Below are 27,764 nucleotides of genomic sequence, written 5' to 3' on the forward strand. Positions count from 1 at the left end.
CTTTTTAAATTATTTTAAATATCAGTATTCAACGTTTTATGTTTAATATATCAAATTATTTATGCATTTGTAACTGCAGGTTAAATGCATTAATTTTCTGCATTAAACAGTGTGTAAATACTTCTAAATGCCACTTCAGATGCAGCTTATGTCTGGATTGTTCTTATTTGTATATTCATAAATGCATTTAAAACATTAACCTCATAACATTATTTATTGCAGTTGTAATTATTGTTCTTTGCAGTGTAAATTATTTGATCTGACTGGTAGCAGCCCTATAGTGTATATTGAATTTATTGATCAAAAATCTCAGTGATGCAGTTATTTTGCAGGGATATTTTGTATGGAAAATTGTATCACTGTACAATATCACAAGTTCACTGTATATCGTAGTAATAAATATAATTTATTACAGAAATTATATTTAGTTTTCTTTTTAATTTAAACACATTAAATATTACATATGTATGTAATAAAATGTGTATTTCCATTACAGGTTTAGGTCTTAAATTTCATATAAGGTGGTATTAAAAAGGTCTTAAAAAGTCTTAAATTTAACTTGTTCATGTCTGTAGAAACCCTGGAAGTTAATCATTTCTGGAAACAGGCATCTAAGACTCTGAAGGACATACTGGAAGTTGATATATCATGCTGCCCTAAGCTTTTGCTTTTAAATGATGACTCATCTTTCGGTTTCTCTCGGTCTCAGAAAAAATTGTTATTCTCTGGATTAACTGCAGCAAAGTTCCTTGATTATTACGCCGGAATGAGAGTATAGTTCCTAGCCATATCGGCCTAGAAAATCGCAACTTTTCATTTTCCGTCGGTCTTACAACTACAGAACTACAGAAGAACTGCAGAAGAGTCAAGTCTTAAATAGGAAAAATATAGAAACTCTTTGGTCATTTTTGAGCGAGATGCTAACAGTCTAATCAGATTCTATGATCTATGCTAAGTTACAGCTAAAAGTGCTACTGCCAGACCCGGAGATCGGCTGAATGGATTCGAAAACGGTAAAACTCAACTGTTTAACTCTAGGGGAGTTGAAAAATGAGCCTATTTTCAAAAATAGTGGAGTGTTCCTTTAAGAAATCTAACCATTTAATTTGTGGCTTTAATAAAAACTTGTTGTCATGACATTATTCAAACATACATTAAATACTGAATAACATGTTATTATGAACATGTAATATAGTGCATTAATTTAGCAAACCCAGCTAAGGACATTGACTGTCTTTCCATGATTTTTCCAAGCTATTTTATTGACTTCTTTCTGCAGTTGAAACATTGATTGAGAGATTACATGAGAGACAGTACATTTCAGTAAATTGTTCTGTTTCTTTCAACATACCTTCTCATGTTCATTTATGCTTATTTGGTGCTGTAAATAGTAGTAAAGAGGAAGACATGATCGGTTCACGTGCTGCTTGAACCTGTGTGGCTAAAGCGATCTGTCACACAACATTAAAGAGCGTCAAAAGGTATTTATTATTTGTCCTTTATAGTGAGGAAGAAGAGAAAGAAGATGAAACGAAGGCCCCGTTAACAAGCTGTCAGCCCGTGAATGCTGAGACTGTATCAGAAGAGACCACCGGGGACTCTACAGAGGCTCAAGACACAGTTACTGGTGATGACACCACAGCATCCGATGCGAAGACGCAGAACGAGGAGCACAAAGTCTCTGAGCCTAAGGAGGAGCAGCATACATCTGACATTTCAGAACCCAGCCAATCACAGGAAGAGAAAGATCCGCAGCCGATCAGCAGCCCTGCAGATCCACCTGTAGATGTGGAAAAGAAGATAACATATCAAAAGTTGGTAAAAGAGGGACGCAGATTCAACATCGACCTTGTCTCCAAGGTATTGTTTAAATAAATATAATACTCAAAATATTAGATAATAAAAAGAAAATAATAGTAAACCAAGAACTGCTTTATTTAATGAAAATCAGCTGAAAAGAATTCGTAAAATTCTAAAACACTTAAAATTATCATGTAATCTCAACTTAATTATTTTTAGTAGTGGAAACTTATCTTGCTATAACTAGTTAATACAGTAAATGCTAACATGCTAATTGGTAACATAATTATTTGATTAGCATAGCAATTGCTAAATGAGTAAGGCAATATAGATCATTTAGACAATATAGACCAAACTAAGCTCGAAATTAGCATAGCAAAACATCAAACTACTAAATCACTCACTTGACACTAATATTGCACAATATATTTATATATGTAACACTTGATTTTAATAAATGTAACACTCTAAATTAGAGTTTCTCTAAATTAAAAGAAACAATTTTATTAAATTCAAAACAATAAAACTCTTCAGAGTACTTGAAATGTGTCAGTTTAATGAAGAAAAAGAAAGTTCTAAATACTCATAAAAGTTCATTTGTTTAAATTAATACTAAAATTTAGGTTTGCCCTACTCAAACCAATTGATTTGTGTTTTTAAGAATAATAATGAATCCACTATTTTCTAGCATTTGTTTTGCTCAAAGGAAGGGAAAAATATCTTATCTTGTAAAATGTGTGGTGTAATTGGTAATATTGATGTTGTCAAGTTTATTAATCAGTGGGAAAATTTCCTCACCATGGCATCCCTAGCTTTAAACAATTAAAATGACTTTCTAAGTCGTACTTCATCATGTAGTGATCACAGTCTGGCATCTAGCTTAAAATGAACTTAGATGGCAATGAAATGAAATTTATAGTGTTCTCTTTGACCCTCTTCAAAGTTGATGTATTCACGTGGTGCACTGGTGGATCTGCTCATCAAATCTAATGTGAGCCGTTACGCAGAGTTCAAGAACATCGGACGTATCCTCACCTGCAGAAATGGAAAAGTGAAACAGGTATGGAGCTGATCTTTTTCAATAAATCCTATTAACAGAATCAAATAAATGTAAAAATGATCAAAAGGAAAATTGATATTTAACAAAAACTGATATTTTAGCCAAAAAATAAATAAATAATGCAACCATTTTTCCAAACCGCTTGTTCTATGTAGGGTTGCAATGATATTTTATTTTATTTATTTTTCCTTCCCATTCCAAAATTCTGTGTACTTCATCTTTTCCTCATGACTGCATTATATTTTAGGTCTAATATGAAGCATCCTGATTCAAATTATTAGAGCGGTTCAGCTAAGATAAAATGATTAAATTGATTTACTGCTTGATTTATCCATTTCTATTTACTAATGTACCTGATAAGAACATTGACGCAAAAGGTGTTTCTCATTTCACTAAAAATATTAAATGCAGCATTGTAATGCAAAATCCATCTGTGTGAGTAATTCAGGGCTAAAGGTAAGCCTTTTTCTCACAATTGTTACATCCTCTGTACTGAGGATGTGTATTTGTGTATGCACTAATATATGCACATACATGTCACTACTTTAACCTGCTCTGTCCTGTTTCTTCCTCCCCTGAAGGTCCCGTGTTCACGGGCAGATGTGTTTGCCAGTAAGCAGCTGACTGTGGTGGAGAAACGCATGCTGATGAAGTTTCTTACCTTCTGTCTGGACTTTGAGCAGCACCCAGAGGAGTACCAGGGTATGACCCCTTGTGTTTGTTTCCCCGCAGCTCTCGGATTCACATGCAACATCAGAGATCTACCACAGACATTTACTGTAGATTTCAGGTCAGATTAGAAATCTAGAATTTTGTTCTTAAAGTCAACATGAAATCAAAATCGAACTTTTTTCACTTTGTTAGTGAATGTTGTTTGTCTTATTGAGCACAATTCATCAGTGCATGTTATTTTAAAGAAAAACATATTTCAAAGTTAAAAAAAATTAATCCTCTGGGGTCTGAGGGGGGTTTGGGGCCCTGGAGAAGTTTTGACATGCCCTGACATTTGTGTTTTTTTCAGTATCTTAAAAACATATTAATGGCTAAAGTCTGATTACACTGCAATCAGCACAAACTGGGCTACAATAATATGTATTCAGCATGAATGTACATATTTGTGTTTTTGAGAAAACAACATTTATGCGTGGTTAGTGAAAAACTAAAATTTTTAAGAAATATTATTATTAACCAATAATATTAATAATATTATTATTAACCAATAATATCATCCTAACCAATAATATCAGCCAAACATCCACAGTCCAGTCAAATGGCAGTGCATTAAATCAAGCCCCACCCTACATTATTTCCCTCTTAATTTTCATCACAATGTCAAACTAATTTGAATGAATAAATATAGATAATATACAGTGGGTACGGAAAGTATTCAGACCCCCTTAAATTTTTCACTCTTTGTTATATTGCAGCCATTTGCTAAAATCATTTAAGTTAATTTTTTTTCCTCATTAATGTACACACAGCACCCCATATTGACAGAAAAACACAGAATTGTTGACATCTTTGCAGATTTATTAAAAAAGAAAAACTGAAAAATGCTCAGTATTTAGTAGAAGCACCCTCTTGATCTAATACAGCCATGAGTCTTTTTAGGAAAGATGCAACAAGTTTTTCACACATGGATTTGGGGATCCTCTGCCATTCCTCCTTGCAAATCCTCTCCAGTTCTGTCAGGTTGGACGGTAAACGTTGGTGGACAGCCATTTTTAGGTCTCTCCAGAGATGCTCAATTGGGTTTAAGTCAGGGCTCTGTTTCCGTACCCACTGTACATATACATTTTCTGAAAAATGATTAAGAAAACTACTGAAAAAAAAAAACATTGAAAGTCCCTGTCGACCTAACATTTTTGGTAATTAAAAAAAGGTCAAAATGAACAATTGTGATGTAACAATGACATATAAATTGAAAAAAAAAAAAAAAAAATCATTTTTGAAAAAAAAAAAATGTATCTACATTTTTTTAATTCAAGCAATAATTAAGTTGTGATAAGAGTTTTCTTCATTCTATGGACTTTCTTTTACCCAGTGTTATGTTTTGGATTGCCTACGATGGCATATCAAGGACCTTTATGCAAATATATAATCATCAATAAATTGAAATAAGCCAACTCCCAATCATATGTTTTTCATAATCACAACAGAAACAGTATTCAAAGTTCTGCACATTATGCAGAAAATGATCTAGTTTTTCAATCTGCGTCAATAGTATTTTTAGTATTAGAGCAGATGTGGACATTTCTAACTTGAATGTGCAAGGCTTCCAGTCTCATTTGCTTACAGTTATTTTAACTAGTGTACAAAAGCAGTGTTCTATGCTTGACATTGAACTTATTGCTTTGTAGCACAATTCATTTTACCGTTTACTGCACTTTGTTATTCATCTAGTTATTTACCTAATCCAGTAAATGAATCAGAAGTTTCACACATTCACAGAAAATAGCTTGCTTCCGCATTGCAATATTAGGTGGATATTGCCCGCTGAATTGATTGGCGTTTCATGTTGTCTTTAATCTATAGCTGTATTGACTCAGTCACACTGACATGAGGTAAATTGCAGCTTTTATGTTATTACAATATTATTCAACATGCAATAATAACTACTTTGGAAATAAAAGAGCCTTTCATTCATTAGTGACAGGCTGAGTGGGAGGTCACATTATCCTTTTACACTATAAACATTTGAAATTGTCCTTATTGTAGACTATACCGAGGAACCATTCAGAGAGTTCCTGAAGAACAAGAAGCTCACTGAGAACCTGCAAGACTTCGTCCTGCACTCCATCGCTATGGTGACGCAGCAGACCCTTACGGAGGAAGGACTAAAGGCCACGCAGCACTTCCTGCGATGCTTGGGTCGCTACGGCAACACTCCCTTCCTGTTCCCTCTGTACGGCCTGGGAGAAATCCCACAATGCTTTTGCAGGTAAACTATACAGAATACTGTTACAGAAAGGAGCAGAAGACTTTGTCGGGTCATTTCACATCAGGGTTATTCTAGTTACCTAAAACTAAAACCATAAAAAAATTTTGAAAATAAACTGTCTGTAATAAAATAAAAATAAAAAAATGAACTACTTTTTTTTTTTTTTATTAATTTCTCATTTTAAATTAGTTTTACTTGATGTACTAAAATAAAAATTAATGAAAACTCTATAGACATTAAAGGGATAGTCCACCCAAAAATGAACATTTGATGTTTATCTGCTTACCCCCAAGGGCATCCAAGATGTAGGTGACTTTGTTTCTTCAGTAGAACACAAACGAAGATTTTTAACTCAAACCGTTGCAGTCTGTCAGTCTTATAATGGAAGTGAATGGGAATCACGGCTTTGAGAGTCAAAAAAACATACACAAACAAAACCAAATTAAACCCTGCGGCTCGTGACGATACATTGATGTGTAAAGACACAAAACGATCGGTCTGTGCAAGAAACTGAGCAGTATTTATATAGTTTTTTACCTCTGATTCACGCAATGTCCGAACTGTCCTGAGCGCGTCCTGAGCACGTCCTCGACAGCCGGCGCATGATGCGTTTTCTTCTTCTTCTTGCTTTATGGCAGATCTCAGACTTATAAGTGTATTACCGCCACCTATCTCTCAAATGGACCACTGACACTCTATCTACAATCTCAATTAGGAGTGTCAATGGTCCATTTGAGAAATATAAATACTGTTCAGTTTCTTGCACAGACCGATCGTTTTGTGTCTTTACACATCAATGTATCGTCACGAGCCGCAGGGTTTAATTTGGTTTTGTTTCTTCGTTTGTGTTCTACTGAAGAAACAAAGTCACCTACATCTTGGATGCCCTGGGGGTAAGCAGAAAAACATCAGATTTTCATTTTTGGGTGGACTATCCCTTTAAAAAACTAATAAAAGTGACAAAATCACACAACAAAATTATTTAAATTGAAATAAAAACGATATATAAAAATATATTTAAAAAAAAACGAATTTTAAAATATTAGTAAAATCTAATTGTATCTCACTGATACTAAAATAACACCTTTCAAATGCAATCAGGTCATCTAAACACTTTCCCCAACATTGACAGAATTTTCCGGATTTCCATGTTATACGGTGCTATTACGCATCTTCTGCAAGAGTACAGAATCTCTGGATAAACATAGGCAAAGAAGTAGCAGAAACAAACGATAGCATATGTAAGCAAATGCATATGTAAAATAACGTGATCATCCAACATTAAACAGCATATAAATCAAAACTGCTTAATGTTACTGAATGAAATGTCAACCCAGGAAGTGGTATAGGAAGCTCTTGGAGGTGTTGATGGAAGTGATCTACTGTCTTCTCTTTTTTTTCTGCTCAAAATGTTCCTTTTTTAATTAAATTTACCCACATTCCAGTGTTGAAAAAATGCATGAAGCAGAAGCTATGTTCTTTCTTTTGACACATTGCATGTTCAGATATTCATACAATTAAATATTCTGGGGGCCATGAAAGTTTTGTGAAAATAATCAAAAATGCTGGCAGTGACTAGCAACTTTTTTTTTTTTCTTTTTTTTTAATGCTTTTGGGGAGTGAGTTAATGGCACGGCAACAAAACTGGTTGTTTAAGTCTGAGAGTAAAAAATTGCTAATAAGAAAAAATAATGACATTTTGGCAAAAAAATAAAAAAGTGGAACTCAGTCAGAAAACATGATATATCCCCCTTAATATTCAACTCAAGGTTCTTTACAGCTCACTTTTAGCTCACATCCTCCCAGCTCTGAGGGGGAAGGGAGGAAGCAGGAGGGTTAGGAGGAGGGTCAGAGCTCTGCAGGACTGTTAGTGTTTGCTTTTAGCACTTCGAGTCTGCTGGGAGCAGTGCTGTGAAACGGTGGCACTTAGAGACGAGCAGTCTTCAGCCGTGTGCTGCTGAGAGGAATCATCATCACAGAAACCATGAGCTGGCGTCAGGCCAGGTTACAGAGAACATCTCCCCAAAGACAAGCAGAGCAGTGGAGTGTTTATCTAAAATGCACATATGACTCCAATCTTAGAAAAAGTTCTTTTTACATACACGTTATGTCAATAAGCTTGTATAGCTGATGTGCTAAAATAGATCAGCAAATTAGCAAATGTCGCTTACAATGTAAACGCGTCAGATAGACATCAATATTTCATTTGATTGTGTCGGCTGAAGTTTCTGAACAGTGTTTGCTCTTATGTAATCATGTTCTGTGATACGATTTTATCATAATTCCACATAAAGGCAACTTAACCCTCCAACTCACAATTTAAGCTTGACGTGTCTCATCTGAGAGACCTGCGAATTTTAATGCGCCGCCTCGTCTGTGAGGCAGATTAATTAGCATTTTTGATTTCCATAGTTTTCCACTAATCACCCTTGCCGACATTCAGATAAGCACGCTAGCGCACTGAGGCATGAACCCACCTGCAAGCTGTCCATCATCTGCGGAGGGAACGCAAGAAACAGTTGTCGCCGCTGACTTTATTTTTCTCCATGAATTCATTTTAAAATTGCGCACTGAGTATTTATTTTTAATCGTCAGTGACGGTTTACAAAATGGATGTTGCATCCCAAAAAAAAGACCATGTTTGCTAAATAAATAAAGAAATAGTTCACCTACTACAAATGCCAATGTAATCACCATCATGTCATACCAAACCTTCATGACTTTCTTGCATAGAACACAAAAGAAGATACTTTGAAGAATGTCCTGGCTGCTCTTTTCCATATAGAGAAAGGAATTCGGGTCATCAAGCTCAAATGACAAGAAAGCACCATGAAAGTAGCCTAGAAAACTAAAGCTATTTGAATGGCTCCAGGAGACAATACAGTGTGCAATATTGACCCAGGGTCCCTGTGGGTCCTTAAAAGTTTTAAAGTATCTTAAATTCAGTTCTATCAAATTTAAAGTCATAAAAAGTATTAAATATCTTATGTGTATAACACAAGTCTTAATCATCATTTTAATAGGTCTTAAATATGAGGAGGGATAAACGGAAATCATGATGTTGTCTATTGTCATTGTTAAACTGCATGTTCACGGTTAAAACGCACCTTATAAATGTGATGCAGATGCATATTGCTTTTTATTATTGGTATCTTGGTCACACAATAAGCTGTATGGCATTTAATTCAATCGAGGAAAGGAAACACGGGAAGGATAATACTTTCTCTTCTGTGTCAGTCGTTGACGTGCGTTAACAAGATTACCACGACGCATCAAAGACTGAAATGGAAGAGAAGAAATTGTCGAATAAAGTCATTATTTTTGTTTTCTTTGCTCACAAAAAGTATTCTCGTAGCGTCATAAAATTAAGGTTGAACCACTGTTGTCACATGGACTATTTTATCTATTTGATCTTTTTACTACTTTTCTGGGCCTTGAACGTGTCGTTACGTTGCTGTCTATGCAGGGACAGAAAACTATCATCAAAAATATCTTAATTGGTGTTCTGAAGATGAATGAAGGTCCTACGGGTTTGGAATGAAATGAGGGTGAGTAATTAATGACGGAATTTTCATTTTGGGTGAACTAACCCTTTAAGTATTTTACATTTGCGATCACCCTGTTTAATCTGAGATAAATGATTTAATTTGAGATTATATAGGTTTGTTCTGGATGGACATATAGCATTAGTTTTATTTGTGCAGGTCTTAAAAAGTCTTACATTTGATTTTAAAAACTCTTCAGATACCCTGGGACTACTTTTAAATTATATAAAATAAAATAAAATAAAGTTTTGGAGCTCAATAGTAAAGTTTCTTTAAATGGAAAAGAGCAGCTTGGAATTAATCAAAATATCTCCATTTGTGACCCTGGACCACAAAACCAGTCTTGAGTGTCAATTTTTCAAAATTGAGATTTATACATCATCTGAAAATCCAGGGACACATTTGTGTTCCACAAAGAAAGTCAGTCAAACAGGTTTGGAACAACATGAGGTTGAATTAAATGATTACAAAATTAGCATTTTTGCATGAACTATTCCTTTATGTTGTGATGAAACTAAAGTAGGCTGAAAAAAATTTGGTGTCCACTTGTCACTCAATTGTTTGTGTTAATTCTGAAGTAGAAAGCCTAAAGTTGTACTTTCTTGTAAAACATACTCCAGTAATCTGTTTTATTTACGACTTCGTGAAATCATTTGTTACATTGTAGCGCCAGATTTTTTCTTTCATATTGTTAAGTAAATCCGAGTGTAACAGATTATCAAAAAAGAAAAAAAGTTGGTCGGGGACACAGTTGCACTCAAAAATGGAGATAGATTAGCACAAGCTTGCAGGGGCAGGGTTTAAGCAGATTAAATGATTAGAAAAGTCTTGCATACGTCACCAGAGAGAAGGCCGTTGTCCAGTTACAACATTATGATTAAAAATTACGAAATCAAAACATTAAAAAATGTGAAAAATATGATCTATTACATTCATTTAGAAAATAGATAGGGAGAATTTTTATTTTATACCACCTGTGCCATTTGCGAATGTGTGTTACACAGTTACAGAATGCCAGAGCAGACAGGTGAGTCTACTAGAGGATTAAAAGACTTTAATAAAGCACCACAGAGAGAGGTGACAGGAGGAAAAAGAGAGGAAAGAGATGGACCTCAGAAGGGACAAATGCGAGGGATTGAGAGACAAAAGTCAGAAGGAGAGAGCAAGCGAGGGAGGCAGGTTCATTCATCACGCTGATACCTGCTTGCAGGTGATAGATGGATAGATGGAGGTGCAAGCTCAATAATGCTCACTCTCTCAGTTATTCACAGATCAGCGAGCAGCTCCACTAATATAGTGATGAAATGCTTTACCGTCCTCACCCGCATTATCCCTCAAGTTTTGACAGCAGAGACTTTTTAATTTCTAAATAACCTTTGGCACTTTGACTGCCATCTTTCGTCTTCTGCGCTCCATTCCGGTTCCCCCGTCTCGGTCGCCGGGATGTTTTTTGGAGCCGGCGTGATCCATTCAGCCCGGTAAACACATTTGGCCGTGGCAGGTTATGATTTGCACCTGCGATCACGGCGCTCCAATCAGACAACAGTCAAACAGAAACAGATTGAGAGGATGGGGAAATGCATTAATTAGCCGATGATTGTCTTCGCAGCATTCCCTCATATGTCGCGTTTCCTCTCTGTCATTCGTTTTCCTCCCCCTTTACCGTGTGTTCTCGGGGAGCAATAAACATTTAATTTATTCAGATCCAAACAGGATTTAATTTTCGCAGAGAAAGGCCTGCCAGCCAGCATGGCGCTTTGTTTTCTTTTAATTATTGGCCAACCATTAGCCCCCCACTCGGCTTCCAGCACCCTTGATTACAAGCGAATTTGCAGGCAATGAACCTGACAGGTAAGTGGTCTTTGCTGCGTGTGGTAATTTTGTTTGTTTAGCGTCTCCTGCACAGTAAGGGGATTTATTGTCGACGCACACAGAACGCTAATAAAACCTCTCTTTTTTTCGGGGGCCTCCCATGGGCGCTCCATTTTTATTTATTTTTTTCCTCCAAACCAGGCTTGGCTTTTGAGGAGCAGCAGCATGTCCAAATGTGGCATCAGGTTTTTTGTTGTTGTTGTGTTGCTTTAATCAAGTGAGTCAAGCTTTTCTTCCTTTTGTTTAATAGACTGAGATCTAACAGGTCACAAGGGATGCATTCAAGATTTTTTAGATTAATGGCTTCAATTCCGGCCCATTATTGACTATCTGCTGGGAAATTGTGCAGAATGTTTTGCTCTTTTGTTTAAAGAGGGTGAGCTGTAATTTTTGGGTTCTCATCAAACAGACATAAATAGTCAAAAGGCCCTTTTAATTATTTATTTTATTTTTTGTAACTTTATTTCAATTTATTTTTGTACAGTGGCATAAGTATGTGAACCCATTGGAATTGTGTTTTTTTTTTTTTTTTTTTTTTTTTTTTTGTTACAATGCGATTTACCTTTTTCCTGATGTAGTATGATATAGTGAGAATATGGAGTTCATAGTTAAGGAGGAAGAAGAAACACCTCAATATTATTAATATTTAGAGGCCCAAACTAACCAAAATTATGCAATTTGGTGCAGGTGATGATATTTATATGGCCAAAATGTAAGATGATATTCTGATAGCTTGTTTTTTTTTTTTTTTTTTGCATTAAATGGTCATAAAATGTCCAAGTTTATTATGTATAGACAAACACGGTGTGCTTAAGCTAACAACACACAAAGAGTTATAATCGTTCATGTTTTTGTCGAGCATCCCATTAAACATTCTCAGTGTTGTGGGAACAGTGTGAACTTTACCTTGTTGCCATTACTTGGATGATCCACAACTTGAGTTTCATAAGTTGTTTGTGAGTCCCTTGTTTGTCCCGAGCAGTTAAACAGCCCACTGTTCTTTAGAAAAATCCTCCAGGTCCTGCACATGCTTTGGTTTTCCAGCATATTCTTCATATCTGAACCCTTTACAACAATGAATATGATTTTGAGATCAATTCTTTCATACTGCGAACAATTGAGGGACTCACACAGGGTGAATCACAACACACAGGGTGAAAACATAGAATTTTCTAATTGTTTCTGCCTATTTTAAGATTTAGACATAGTACAGGGTTCATACAAGGTGCTTGAAGTACTTGAATTTAGCTTTTTGAAATTTAATCCTGGAAAACTCTTGAAAACAGCCATATTTATGAATAGGTACTTGAAAAGTACTTGAATTTTTAAAAGGCAGTATATATATATGAAATTAGTTTGAATAAGGAAATATAACTAAAATAAGCAGTAACTTTGCCATAGTATCCTTTCAAATGTTAAAGTTGCCACATTCAATGCATGCTTTGCATGTGCTGCACTTTATTTGTACAATTTTGTTTTGTTTATTTATTAGAATTTTAAAGATAATAACGATATTGTTTGATCAATATCTGAGATCTCTGATTTTAGTCCTTGAAAACTAAAAAAATAAAAAAAGTTCTGGAATTTAATTTTGCTTTATTAGTAAGAACCCTGATAGTGCTTATTTACAGGCTTAGTCTAATTAACCTGAAGGAGTGAGTTGGTGTGTGTGCATTTGTGCTTAAAATGGGGTTAAATTAATCAATAATAAAAGTACAGTTTCTTATCTTATCTTTACTTTAGTTTAATTATCTTTAATTTCACTCTTAAATATAAAGGTGCTTCACGATTCCATAGAAGAACCTTTTTGTCTAAATGTTTCCATAAAGAACCTTTAACATCTGAAGAACCTTTGTTTCACAAAAGGTTCTTTGTGGCGAAAGAAGGTTCTTTAGATTATAAAAAGGTAAGAAAGAGATGGTTCTTTAAAAAACCTTTGACTGAATGGTTCTTTGTAGAACCAAAAATGGTTCTTCTATGTCATCGCTGTGAAGAACCTTTTAAGCACCTTTATTTTTAAGAGTGCTGTCTTTCAAAATAATCTATATTATTTATTTGTTCTATGCTTAGTTATACTACATTTCAAATTTTTTTTTTTGAAAGATATGAATTCTTTTATTCAGCAAGGTTGAGTTCAATTGATCAAAAAGTGAAAGTAAAGACCTTTACATTGTTACAAAAAAATTAAAAAAATTCAGTTTCAAATACAGGGGGGGGGAAATATTTATTTGATCCCTTGCTGATTGAAGTTTGCCCACTTACAAAGAAATGAAGGGCCTGTAATTTTTATGGTAGGTTTATTTTAACGGATAGAGACAGAATATCAACCCAAAAATCCAGAAAAAACACATTATATAAAGGTTAGAAATTGATTAATTTGCATTTGAAATTTGCATTTCAGTGAGTGAAATAAGTATTTGATCCCCTACCAACCAGCAAGAATTCTGGCTCCCACAGATTGGTTATGTGCCCATGTGGAACACAGATTAATCCTGTCACTTTAAGAAGTTACTCCTAATGTCAGCTCGTTAGGTGTATAAGACACCTGTCCACACAATCTGTATCTTCCATTCCAACCTCTCCCACCACCATGGGCAAGACCAAAGAGCTGTCAAAGGATGTCAGAGACAAGATTGTAGATCTGCACAAGGCTGGAATGGTCTACAAGACCTTCAGCAAGAAGCTTGGTGAGAAGGACACAACTGTTGGTGCGACTATTCGGAGATGGAAGAAATACAAAACAACCATCAATCGGCCTCAGTCTCGAGCTCCGTGCAAGATCTCGCCTCAACTTCGAGTTTCCAAACGACAGCCAAGAAACCTTAAGGATTTAGAGCGGATCTGTAAAGAGGAGTGGATCAAAATCCCTCCTGAGATGTGTGCAAACCTGATGACCAACTACAAGAAACATCTTACCTCTGTGCTTGCCAACAAGGGTTTCTGCACCAAGTACTAAGTCATGTTTTGCTTGGGGATCAAATACTTATTTCACTCACTGAAATGCAAATCAATTTCTAACCTTTATATAATGTGTTTTTTCTGGATTTTTTGGTTGGTATTCTGTCTCTATACGTTAAAATAAACCTATCAAAAAAATTACAGACCCTTAATTTCTTTGTAAGTGGGCAAACTTACAAAATCAGCAGGGGATCAAATAAATATTTCCCCCACTGTAAATTCTGTTCTTTTGAAATTTCTATTCCTCAAAGAATCCTGGAAATAATGTATCACAGTTTCCACAAAAATATTAAGCAATGAGTGTGTCTTGTGGACCAAATCAGCACGTTAGATTTGATTTCTGAAGGATTGTGTGACACTAAAAACTGTAAGAATATTTCACAATCTTACTGTTTTTGGTGTATTTTTTTGACCAAATAATTGGTGAACATAAGAGACGACTTACAAAAACATTAAAATCTTATTGACTCTTGAACAGTAGTGAACTTTTGAACAGTAGTGTATGTTTAATATTTTTGCACAAATTGAAGCTTATAGTACCAAGTAGCTTTAAGAATGTCCATTTTTAAAATTCACCTTAATATCCTTTTTATAGATCAATATCAGTAACACAAAGTAGAGCATCTTAACTCGCAAAGTGAAATTCGTTATGGATTGCAGCCTTCAGCTATCTCAACCTGTTATCTCTGAAAATGCTAGGATATCATACCATTGCGTTTCCTGCGGCATGAATAAAGCCTCCGTCCTTACAAGACTCTGTTCAATTTATTTGAAGCTCTGCCGTGATGTTGCCATTAGAGCCCGAAGCTTGTTTGTGCTTCTTGTTACATTACTTTTTAATTACAGAAATAACTAGTTGGAGGCAGTTGTTTTGTGGGGATGTCGGCGGGGTGAAGGGGGGGTAGGGTGTTAGGTGACGAGAAAGAGGGAGTTGTCGAAGATTTATTTTGGATGTGACCTTCTCCACACTCGCTGCAGCTGTAATCAGTGGAATTAATAGCATAATCAAATTATACACAAACTCATAAATCATCGGTGAGCGCGCTGTCATGGCGTTGGGCTATTAATGGCCTCCATTGTTTTGCTACCGTATTAAAAAATCACGTCCCCTGATTCCCATCTTGATAGGAACTGAAATGCCATTTAGAGGCTATAAAGAGCAGGGGCTTGTGGGGGTACTGGATTTTCACAACTGTTAATTTAGCCGTGATGGCGAGTGATGTCGCCAGGGCGAGTGCTGGGGCCTGGAGAGGGAAAGGCAGTGCCCACGCACTCTGCCCGACTGCATCATTGCGACCGACAGCGGGCAGTTAATTAGAGTAATATCAGCTTAAACGTCTGTCAGTTAGGGTTAATGACATCAAAGGGCTTCCCCGCTGCCTCTATGGGGTTCTGTGGAGGACAGGAGATGGGCCCAGATGATTGCTGGCAGATTTAGCCTCTCTGTTTTTGTTTTTTTTTATCTTTGCACTTTATTAAGATGCCATGTCTCTATATTAATCTGGGTAGACAAGGCCAGAAGTTTTTTCCCCTTGGAGTGAACAGCAAAATCTCACCATCTGTGTCTTTAAACATGTTTATGTGGCCTAATACCTAACCTTTGGCCTTCTTGCCTGTGGCATACAAGGTGGCGGGTCTGTACCCCCAGGATTTCTTTTGGTGTATATTTATGCCTTGTTAATGAAAGAATATGTTAATAAGGGTTATTTGTTTTCTAAATATGTGTGCTCACCAAGGCTGTATTTATTTAATCAAAATAGAGTAAAAACAATAATATTGTGAAATATTACGGTTTCAAAGATTTTTGTCTGAATATATTTTAAAATATAATTAATTCCTGTTATTTATTCCAATGTTGATAATAATAGTAAATGGTAATAATAACATAATTAATACTAATAATAAGACAATTCAGCATATTATAAGGATTTCTGAAGGATCTTGTGAGACTGAAGACTCAAGTAATGATGCTGAACATTTTAGCTTTGCCATCAATTTTAAAATTAAATAGTAATTAAATAGTAGTAATATTTCAAATTTTTTTAATGTATATTTTTACTGTGTTTTTGATTAAATAAATGCACCCTTCGTGAGCATAAGCGAATCCTTTCAAAAACAATTAAAAAATACGATGGCAAATAAATCATGAAAATTAAATAGATCTATAATTGTAATAAATCATCTTTATTTATTTATTTATTCATTCATTCATTCATTTAACCCATGAGAGAGTGCGCAGTAAACTAATTTTTACTATGGTTAAGGGTGTAATCATCTAAAGTGTCAGTAACTCACAGCCTCAAATTGCTTATTAGCTTTTGTAAAACTCCAAAAAAGGTAATATATTAGACACCAATATATAAATAGTTACTTTTACTATTGTGTTATTCTTAATATTAATAATTCAACTATGTGCAATCACACAAAGTCAGCTATTATATCACAGCTTCTGTCTGTCTGTTGGTCTGTCCATTCATCTTTTTGTCTGTCTCTTTGTCTGACATTGTCTCCAAGCTTAAGAATATTTGAATCACTTTGTCCTTGTTTATAGTTTAATTATGCTGCTATACTTTATCACCACAAGATCGCGAGACTACACGACAAAAAGCTTTACTTGTAAAGTTAACACATTTTAAGATCTTGGTGACATTTTTGCCTTGTCAAATGAATTGGATTTTGTCCTTTTCGTGTGGACAAGGTGTGATCAGCCCTTTTAATGTCATGCCATCAGCTGCAATTACAGCTGTTTAGCGGGTCCATACAGACTGGATGTCATATATATAAATGCAAGTGTATGTAAGGTGTTACTTTTTTTGTCTCCCTGCAGAATGTGTGCCGTATTTGGAGGAATTTATTGTCTGCGACACTCAGTGCAGTGCCTGGTTGTGGACAAGGCGTCTAACAAGTAAGTAGTTCACCACTGATTCACATCTTACACATTAACAACACGCATTTCAACAAAAAAACAACAACTCATAAGACACCGAAATTCAATTAGGTAAGTAGATTTACTTCCTCCTCTGGTTGATTCACACCACTTCAGCATCCCAAGGCTGATCGGAGCTCATTTGTGTACAGGGTACTCAAAAACAAGGCCAAGAGATGGCGCACATGAGTGAATGGGTGGGGGGGAATATTCGGAATATAGATATGAAATTAATTTTCTGGGAGACAGCGGTACCAGCCCCCCTTAAGCAGCCGAGCTCGGAAGACAAATCACAGACTCTGCCACTTGGGCCGGCGATGAGTGATGCTGCTTTTTCCTCGTGGCCTTACCTCCACTAATTGATTTTCATCTGAAGACAAAAAAGCCCTCTGTTGCTGCCTCTTAAAAAATGAGAGTTCATCTCCCGTCTCCCTTGATTAATCTGTGCTGATAATGTGCGTCAGGCCCCACCAGAAAGGCCTTTAATGAGTTTCAAAGGTGGATTGTTGTCATAAACTAGGTTAGATCGGGATGTTTTTCCCCTCTCTCTTTATTCCTTCCTCATTCTTTGGCCTTCTCTTTGGCAATATATTGAGTTTCTTTCATCTTGCTGGTGAATGACCCAGGGGGCTTGGATTCCTCTGGATGTAGCGCACGGACACTTACACATGTGATAGCATTAGCTTACTAGTGTAAAGGCTATGGCATATCATGCCAGTGCAGCAATGCTCAAATTAGATGCATTTTCCTGTCGTTTATCAGAAAATCATAAATTGCTCGTAAGCTAGTAATTAGGCATATCAACCCAATTATGGCTGCTTCTCTGATTAATTGCGATCTCAGTATAAATTCTTAAAATTACAAAAACCTTCTTATACTCCGCAGCAGCACATCTGTTACTGTTACTGAATCTACCAGTCCACGGCAAAATACGTAATTTTCCCTGGGTCCAAATTGAATTTTAATGGCATATGTGGAAATCTATTGAGTTATAACATGCAGAGTAAACATTGTAGTTTGATTCATATACAAATGACTCTCATGAACCAGTTCTTTTTAGTGAATCAAAAAATGTGCAACCAGTGTAGTCTGAACAAATGACAATGTATAATAATTTTAACATTGTTATTATAATAACAGGTTTACATAAAATAAATTATTTTAAATAAGAGGTCAACTGATATATCGGTTTTGCCGATTAATCGGCACCGATAGTTGAGTGCTGGAACTATCAAAAATCCATGGCGATAGTTTTTCAGGTTTTTTTTCATTGAAGGAGCTGCTGAGAAGGGTCCGCTGTCATTATACAGTGCGAGAGCGGCCTATAGAGGCGGAAATCACTGACACCTCGTGTTGTATGTTTTGATACGTGAGGGTGCGGCAGCCTGCACAGTGCAGGACACTTCAGATGTCGATTTAAATGCAGTCGACGGAAAATCCTGCCACGCCACAGAACGCCATTCACATAGTTTTCCATTAAATTACATTATATTTGTCCCAAATCCTTGTTAATGTACATAATGACTTCACCCTAGGCTGTAAAATTGTGTATTGTTCATTTTTTCAGCTAAACGTTTGTCTTTCTATGGCTCTAATAAAGTATGCTTAATTTATTGAGCTATAATATAGATTGCGCTTTCTTTTTCCATTTGGTCTGTTTTTTTAAACACCGAACTTCAAACTCATCTATGTCACATTGTTCATTTACTATGAAACTATGAGCTAACTTTAATGATTAATATAATAATTCTATTTTTATTAATTTACAAAGTATGGTTCAGTACTGTTTTTAAAAAAAAATAGTTAAGCACTATTTTAGTTTTCATTCAGTATCCATTTAAAAAGCTATCGGTTGATTAATCGGTATTGGCCAATATGGTCCAACCTAGCTATCGGTATCGGTAAAATCCACTATTGGTTGACCTCTATTTTAAAGGTGACATATCATGAAAATCTGACTTTTTCCAGTTTTAAGTGCTATAACCGGGTCCCCGGTGCATCTACCAACCCAGGAAATGTGAAAAAGATTAACCCAGTAACTTTGTTTTGGTAAGCCTTTTTCTTCAAGCATCTGAAAAAACAAGTGCGTCAGATTTCGCTCCCTTCGTGACGTGGCAAAGGGATCTTATTATAATATCACCTCCCCTTTATTTGCACGATTCCACTCTGTTTTCGCAAGCGACAACGGTATACCAGTTCTAATGCCATGGCTAAAGTTCGAGCAAAGCATGCAAACTGTTCTATCGTTAGCTGCACAGACGAGCACAGATCACTATTTAGAGTCCCAGCCTCAGAGGAGACAAGAGAGCAGTGGATTTATTTATTTATTGTATATTACCCTGCTGCCACACAGATCTAATATAAACATGCAATCTCTTTCCCAGGTGTTTACCTTCACAAACATAACAGACTGTTTTTGTAACTTGTGTGTTTTTAACATGAACTTGTGTGTATTTGACAGTTTAAGCGCAATAAGACATGAAAGAGAACTTAGTTTAGAAGTCTCACATGCCGTGTGACAGCCGCTTTCTGTGCGCCTGCTCCGGATGTGTGCGCTCAGAAAACCCTATATCAGAAGTTTAAACTAATATGGCTATAAAACGCATGATTTCAGCGCTATAAACGTGATAATCAAAACCAAAACAGATTTATTTTTTTTATCAGAGTATCTGACATGAGCTGTAAAGGCACAGTCCTATTCTGGAAAAGGGGGTGGGGAGCAGAAGTTATTTTGCATTTAAAGATACATGCACGAAAACAGTGTGTTTCTGCTTCCACTCAAAATAGGTATCAAAATGATATAATAAATGATCTGTGGGGTATTTTGAGCTGAAACTTTACAGACACATTCTGGGGACACCTGAGACTTGTATTACATATTGTAGAAAGGGGCATAATAGGTCACCTTTAAATTAAAACTAAAACATAAAATCAAAACTTTTTAAATATCAGTTTTTCGATATATTCATCTGATAAATAAATAGCAGTTAACTGTGGGTCATGTTGTTAATTTTTAAAATACTATTAAAATCTAGTAGTAATGATATATTATAATTAATATTAAATATAAAGATTCCTTATATAATTTACAGCAGTAGCCGAAAGAGGATTTGTTTCATATTTCAACATTATAACCGAAATATGACAGAATGACTCAGAATTGAATGAAAATTACATAAAACCAAATCAAAATGAATCAAAACAAATGGAAAACTGAATTGAATCTAAACAAAAGCTTGTGAATCAGAATCAAATGTAATCACAAAAATGTGTATCAGTACCCATTCATTAACCTGGCCAACTTTTTGAGAAATAAATGACATTTTAAGAAGTGGTTTTTCATATATATATATATATATATATATATGTGTGTGTGTGTATGTGTATGTGTATGTATATGTATATATATATTAAATGGTAACATTTATTCTTGAACCAAGCGGATAACTTTAATAATTTGTTCTCCCAACGTACTTTTCAGATGTTTATTCACTCTTTTAGTAGGTCATTTGACGGAGGTCAGTTTTGATATGTGGCATCTGTCCCTGATGCCGTCCCTACTGTCAGTTCTACTTGAGCGGCCCAGCAAGAAGTGTTCCTCAAAACTTAACGTAGCATATGAAAAACAACCAAGATGACCTTAATTGATAATTTACTGTACATTCTTCCTAATCGCCACTGATGCCCCTAAATACAAGAACCCCAATATAACTGGAGCACTTAGAAGTTTCAAGGCGAATCCTTTCATCCATATTGGATAGGAGCCAGACTCCGCTGACCAGGGCTGGGATGGGAGCTGGCAGAGCTCCAAACCAAGGTGTCCGTCAGACCCTGAGCTCAGTCTATAAAGCATCGCCTAGAGTGTAGCGCGGACCATCCGTGCCCTCCACCAGTGGCGCCCCGTGTGGAGTCAGCCCTGCGCTGGAGGTTAGCGCCATACATCTTCGATGGAAAAAGTTTCATGAAGGTGAAGAAAAAAAGCTGGCAAGGTGTCTGGCAGGCTGAACAATGATTTTAATTTCCCTGGCATCATAAATTACCGCCCTATGTCTGCTCTTATTACAGACATAAAGCTGAAAAGGGTAGAGCCAGATTAATAATGCAGCAGAGGATTACAGCCCCTCAAATCCCCCCTGCCACTCCATACGGAGGACGGTCCAGCGCTGTCCGGTTTGTTACCGCCTCGACAGGCAACTCAATCACGTATCCGAATTCATTTGTCCAAGTTCATTTCACACGTCAACTGAACTCAACTCTTTGAGTGGCCTGTGATGATTTCTTCTGTCACTCGTGGCGGCCCGGTGATCAAATCCCTTTTTTTGGGTTACATTGAAGAAAGCACCCAACCCATATGCTATGTTGACTATCCAAGTTGGAAATTTAATGCACAAAATATTTTTAAAAATTTGTATTTCCTCTTTTGTCCATACGCGAGTTAATGTGTACACCAATTCTTTCAGTGATTTAAAACAATGGCATACTATTTTATGCAATATTTACCAAGACAAATTAGCTTCTTGCTTGTAATATCCGTCATGGTGTCATTCAGCATATGATCTGTTTAGCCTACACAAAACCACATTTGCACAGAAGTATATAAAATTCAAATGAGTTTGAACGCATGCATCGTTGGGTGCAAGGTTATCACGCTGATTGGTTCAGAGGCCACTGACATAGTTTATGAAGGTGATTTATGAATGCTTATGATGATCTACAAAGCCAACGCTGGCCTTGGTTGCAAGTGAAACGGAATCATTAGCACTATTTCAGTGTTTTATGCACCCTGACAGAAGAAACTTATGCACTTATATATAAAACTCCTTACATGGAGTACTGAGAGAACACTGCAGATAATTGCAAAACATATTGTTAATAAAAAATTTTGAACAAAATTCAATCCAGGACTCGTATAAGGATTTTTTTCTGCTTGCCCAAGTAATTCCATCATTTTTGTTACTGTTATGATATTTGTATCAAAATCTTTTATATGCATAAAAATTTGTGTACATTCTGTAAAAAAAATGATTAGGTTCACATTCCATTATTCATAAAAACTTAATGAATTACTTGAAGTTAGGATTTTTGTGAAGACAAAAAAATTATATGTTTATTATTATATATAATTCTCACTATATAAACTGTATACATTGTATAATTTATATAATTCATTAGGTTTTTAATTTGCTGTAATGAAAACAATACAATCAAAACTGAAATCACATAATTAACAATATCAGCTTTCAATACACATTAAAACGAATGTTGGAGTTAAAGGATAAAAATATTTGTACATCATAAAATGAAAGATTGACCTGAAATTGTCAATTGGCCTGAAACGCTTTTAGATATAGCCCTGCAGTCATTTACGTAAATAAGTAGTTGGTTCGCTTGACTCAGAAGCAGCTTCCTGTGAGCAAAAGCGACCTGCTACGGAGGCCCTCAAGTGTGTTAGGTTTGTGAAATGTGTCCCATATTGCTTTCTTTCACCCCATTGGCTGACGATTGATTGGAAGCCCTCCACTTCCTCTGCTAGTTCCTCCGAGTAAATAAATCTTCATTTACATAAACAGATCTGTCCTGCAGTCAATCTGGGCATTGGGGGGAGAATTATTCCGAGGCCTGACTTTTCGTCAGGGGAGGGAGACGCTCTCTTGCCCCTTTATTGTGTTGTGAAAGTCCATTTCAAGGATGTCACCCCCAGCCCATTAGTTTGGATAATGAGCCCTATAAAGCACATTTATAACTCTTGACATAACAAGCCAACAGATTCTCCTCTGTTCCTCCTTTTTCTCTCTCACTCGCTCTTTTCCTTCTCGGTTGCAGAGATTAAAGGAGGAAAGGTCAAACCTGTGCCCTAAGCTAGTGGTTCATGTCTGGTTTTGTTTTGGGATCCAAATTTTCCGTTTTGATATTAACTGACACACAGTAGACATGCAAACAAAAATTGCTTAAAATCTGATTTATTCCAACAATACAAAAATATGACTTATTTATTGACAAAAATGCCAAAGCACCACGTATTCCTATAGTGATGCATATGCAATGGCAGGCCACTTCTCTTTATAAAAAGAGTTTTTAGAAGCAACCACCTGACCCATGAAGGATGAGACAGCTAATATATGATGCTCTAGTCTTTTAATATTTTATCTTCAAATCATAATCTGACCGTCTCTTGACCCTTTTGTGATTAAAGCAGGTTTTTTTGGGTAAAGAAAGGCTTGCAGTTTTTCCTTGTCCTGATGCATCTTCTGTATTCATACGTCATAGAGTTAAAGCTGTGATTGATACACGTGGTCAGAAGATCAGCTGCAGTCATTTTGTGGTTGAAGATTCGTACATAAGAGATGAACAAAGACAGAGCACAGCTTACAGGTAAGCACATAATAAAGTGAAATTAGTATTCATTTCTGTAATTACTGACAAACTGTCATTTCTACCATGAAAAACAGATATTGAGCATCCCATCCAGCTGTTATAATGAAGAGCAGGGCTCTACAGTGTTAACATTTCACTTGCACTTTCTTATATATTTAATAATATTAAAAAAATAAAAACACTTTATACCTCCAATATAACCAAAATGGTAACTTTTTAAAAGTTGTATTTAATTTATTGTAATTATAACATTATACATTTGTTTTTCCTAACATACATAATGACTTCTTTGTGAAATGCAAAATGAGATGTTTTGAATAATTTCCATATAATGAAAGTAAATGGTGATAAAATCTATAAAAGCACCATGAAATCATTATAAAAGTGGTCCATATCATATAGGCCTGGGCGATAAAACGGTATCGATATTTATCGACGGTACACCTTCTTTGATAACGATATAAAAAAAATTTCGATATAGAAATGTGCACGATATAGGCACGTGCTATGAGTGACGCAGACAGCACACACAAACACGAACACATGCTGAATTGAGTGCTGTGCCTGCCTGTGATGTGGAGATTGTGAATAAAAAAATTTATATAAGTCGAATTTAAAATAAACATTTGCATTTGAATGCAAAAATAGTACAATCAAATGTTAGGTGTGCGTCAGGAGCACGAGATGCGGTGATGATGTAAGTGACGTTGTTGCATCTTAATGCATTTTAATGTTTTGTTAGACTAGCCCACGAGACGTGCAGTTGCTGCATTATTCATTCAAAATATTAGAGAAATATAGTAGCTCAATGCGTAGAAAATGTTGAAAAGGTTAAAACTGAAACTAAGCCATTCACACAGAACGCAAATTCAGCGCATTTTTTAGACGGACAAATATGACTGCGGCACTCGCATCTCACCATGCAAAGTTAAAGGGATAGTTCACCCAAAAATTTAAATTTGAAGTTTATCTGCTTACCCCCAGGGCATCCAAGATGTAGTTGACTTTGTTTCTTCAGTATAACACAAACGGAGCCTGAACTGTCCTGAGCGTCGTCTTGTCTTCTTCAGCCTGCGCGTGAGGCGTCTTCTTCTTCTTTCTTTACAGCGGATCGCAGACTTATAAGTGCATTACCGCCACCTATCTCTCAAATGGACCACACTCCCAATTGAGATTGTAGATAGAGTGTCAGTGGTCCATTTGATTAGACAGGTGGCGGTAATGCACTTATAAGTCTGCGATCCGCCGTAAAGAAAGAAGAAGAAGACGCCTCACGCGCAGGCTGAAGAAGACAAGACGACGCTCAGGCGACAATTTAATGCGCAGCATTATTTTGCTCGATGCATTGAATTTAATGCGCTGCATTATTTTGCTCATTGCGCCCTTGGGAAACAAGCCAAAAGTTTCCTTAAGACCTGTTTAATCTGCTCGTCCAGCCCTAATATCATATATATTCTTAGTTGTCTTTGTGTGACGACCAGTGTTGGGCAAGTTACAAGTTACTTGAAAATTTAATCAAATTACTGATTACTCCTTTTAAAAGTAATCACGTTACTGTTCTGATTACTTTATTTCAAAAGTAATTAGTAATTAGTTATATTACTAGTTACGTTACCTTTTTCATTATTAAAATTATAACGCGTTAAATTACTCCGTTACTAAAAAAGTAATCAAATTACAGTAACGTGTTACTGCCCAACACTGGTGACGACCCTAAGTCCCACTTGCCTTTTCAATTCTCGTTTTTCTAAACCCGTCGGACTTTCTTCTGTGGAACATAAAAGCTGATGTTTGGACACATTGTGCCAAGTTTGTATATGCTGAAGCAAAGATTTTTTGAAAAATCTCTGCAATGAAGCAAAGAACATCCACTGGTCAGTCTATGATTTCATGGTATTGAAAGAGCAGCAACAAAATTTTTTGAAACATCTTTTGTTGTTTCCAAAAGCAAGAAAGTCATATGTGTTCAGAATTTTCATTTTTGGGCGAACTATTCATTGCAATTACTGTAAATTGAAAAGGCAAAATGTGATTTAGGGTCAGTTTGAATTTTCTCTTTTCTGATAATCTCCTTCATGATATATGTTCTCTTCTTTTTCCTAGTCTTTTTAAAGTTTTTTTTTTTTTTATTCTAATTCTCTTTCTCCATCTTCACAGGCAGATATCTCGAGCAGTGCTCATCACAGACAGATCTGTACTACCTTCAGAATCTGATCAGCAGGTATAAAGTTTTCTTTTTCATTTATTTTTATTTAATTCAGTTGTTTGTACTTTCATTTGTTCTTTTATTTAATTTTGTATGTTCTTTTGTTTGCTAATTCTTGTGGTTGTTCATACTTTTATTTGTTTTTCTGCTTGTTCTATTTGATGTTCTTTAATTTGTTTTTGTTTTTTTCGTTTCTTTCGTTTATTCTTTTGTTTGTTCATTCTTTCGTGCTTTTATTTGTTCTTCTGTTTGTTTTTCTCTTAGTTCTTATTTGTTCTTTTGTTCGTTCCTTTTTCTTTTGTGTTTCTTTCTTTCCTTTTTTTGAATATTCACATGCACGTTTAAAGGGCATTGACCCATCTCTGCTGTGCGTGTGTTTGTGAAGCACGTTTCTTGCCCGCCTTGCACTTTTGCTTTTCAACTTGTATTGCATTACATCTTTTTTATGCTGCATATCATATTTGGATGGATTCTTGGGACACGTCCAAGATCCAGCAGGCATAGATGCAACAAAACATCAGAGCCGATTTGTGGGATCGTTACAATAGTTTTGACGTCCCGTTCTCAAGCGTAGCATTCTAAAGTGAATTATGAGAGGAAAAAATAACCAGTTCAATGAAAGGACAGTAATTCTGTTTGCTGTTACTGGTTTAGAATTGGATAAATAAATCTTTCTGATGCGAGAGTGGATGGTGACACGCAAGCATCCTCTTAGGCTAATTTGAGTGCTGTCCACCAGAGTCCAGGAAAAGAAGTGGAGTGGTCAGCATACCTTCTGAATCGCAGCCCAATTTGCTCTCCATCAGGTATTCATGCTTGAATATTCAAAGCAGATCAGGAGAGGAAGGAAAAGTGGGTGTAATTTATGCTCATTAGCCTCAGCGAACAGAAATTAATATCAGTGTCTTGACACGGTGTGGAAATGGAATATTACATGACTGTGTGTGACAAAACGTAATTAAATATTCAGGCTAGTTTTAATTAGCCATTCGTCCTTTGGAATGACAGTCGCCAAACGAGCATTCGGTCAACGCTTTCTCTTCCTCTTTCACTCTTTTTTTTTTGTTGGCATAGTTGTCGCACTTGGACTTGATTAAAAAGCAGTTTTAACATAGTTTAACCCAAGGACTGTATGAAAACATAACCGGATTATATAGATCCTGTTACACAGTCTAGCTCTCGGTTTAGCTCTGCCTTGTTTGCATTATCATCTATGCCAGTATTTACTCTACAAACTTACAATATGGGCAAAATAAAATATGTTTGTGATTCTGCACTATGTTTGTAGTGCCAGGGAGAATCGGCATGTCAGTCATATGTTTTATGTAAACTATAAGATAGTATGTTTCCTGTTTTAATGGCAGATCTCATTGGTGACGATTCCTCCTCTGGAATCTTCTGCACCAGCTGTGAGGATGGTGGAGCTTTGTTCCTCCTCCATGACCTGCATGCCTGGCACCTGTGAGTTACACATCCACCACAATACATTCATGCCATGATCACACATCAGTTATACAGTTACCATAATCATATGGTAAATGCATGTTGCACCACGCTTTGTCAAGCGTAACAATGATTTCCAAACAATTAGCAATTCTTCCTTTTGCCAGTTCCAAAATGTACCAACAACCTATTAATGGATAGTGTACCATTTTTGTATTAAGTTAAATTCTACAGGGCCAAAATATATATATGTGTATTTTTGCTCACCAAATAAAGCAATAAGCCCCAAGAAGCCGTGGTTTGCAGAGAATTTATAACAGCTAAGGGGCGTTGTAAAACCCCCTTAAGCTGTTATAAATTCACTGTAAACCACGGCTTCACAGGGCTTATTGCTTTTATAAAACGGTTATTCCATATACGTAGTAAGGTTTCACCGAATAAAACAGTGCAAATAAAGTGTAATGATATAAATAAAAACAGTATTCTTCCACCAAACAATGTAGTTCCTCAGAAACAGTTGTGGTTCCAACAAAGTGGTTGCCGAGCAACACACAAACGTAAACAAAGGTGTATGTTTGTAGAGTAATTTACAACAGCTTCGAACGCGGCTCAGCCAATCAGAATCAAGCACCGGAACT

General features: G+C 36.0%; 1 protein-coding gene across 2 annotated transcripts in view; it reads left to right on the forward strand.

Annotated features, from left to right (window-relative positions):
- The window catches only part of chm (CHM Rab escort protein), a 60,580-nt gene that overhangs the window by 15,992 nt on the left and 16,824 nt on the right, over positions 1-27,764 (forward strand). For both annotated transcript variants that reach the window (XM_016518652.1, XM_016518653.1), the window contains exons 5-12: positions 1,506-1,860; positions 2,744-2,860; positions 3,442-3,562; positions 5,579-5,801; positions 17,004-17,081; positions 23,370-23,474; positions 25,635-25,698; positions 27,048-27,144. In XM_016518652.1, the coding sequence (XP_016374138.1) occupies positions 1,506-1,860; positions 2,744-2,860; positions 3,442-3,562; positions 5,579-5,801; positions 17,004-17,081; positions 23,370-23,474; positions 25,635-25,698; positions 27,048-27,144 (1,160 nt within the window). The remainder of the gene's footprint in view (positions 1-1,505; positions 1,861-2,743; positions 2,861-3,441; positions 3,563-5,578; positions 5,802-17,003; positions 17,082-23,369; positions 23,475-25,634; positions 25,699-27,047; positions 27,145-27,764) is intronic.

This window comes from Sinocyclocheilus rhinocerous, unplaced genomic scaffold (genome assembly GCF_001515625.1).
Source record: "Sinocyclocheilus rhinocerous isolate Xijiao unplaced genomic scaffold, SAMN03320098_v1.1 scaffold387, whole genome shotgun sequence".
Lineage (NCBI taxonomy): Eukaryota > Metazoa > Chordata > Actinopteri > Cypriniformes > Cyprinidae > Sinocyclocheilus > Sinocyclocheilus rhinocerous.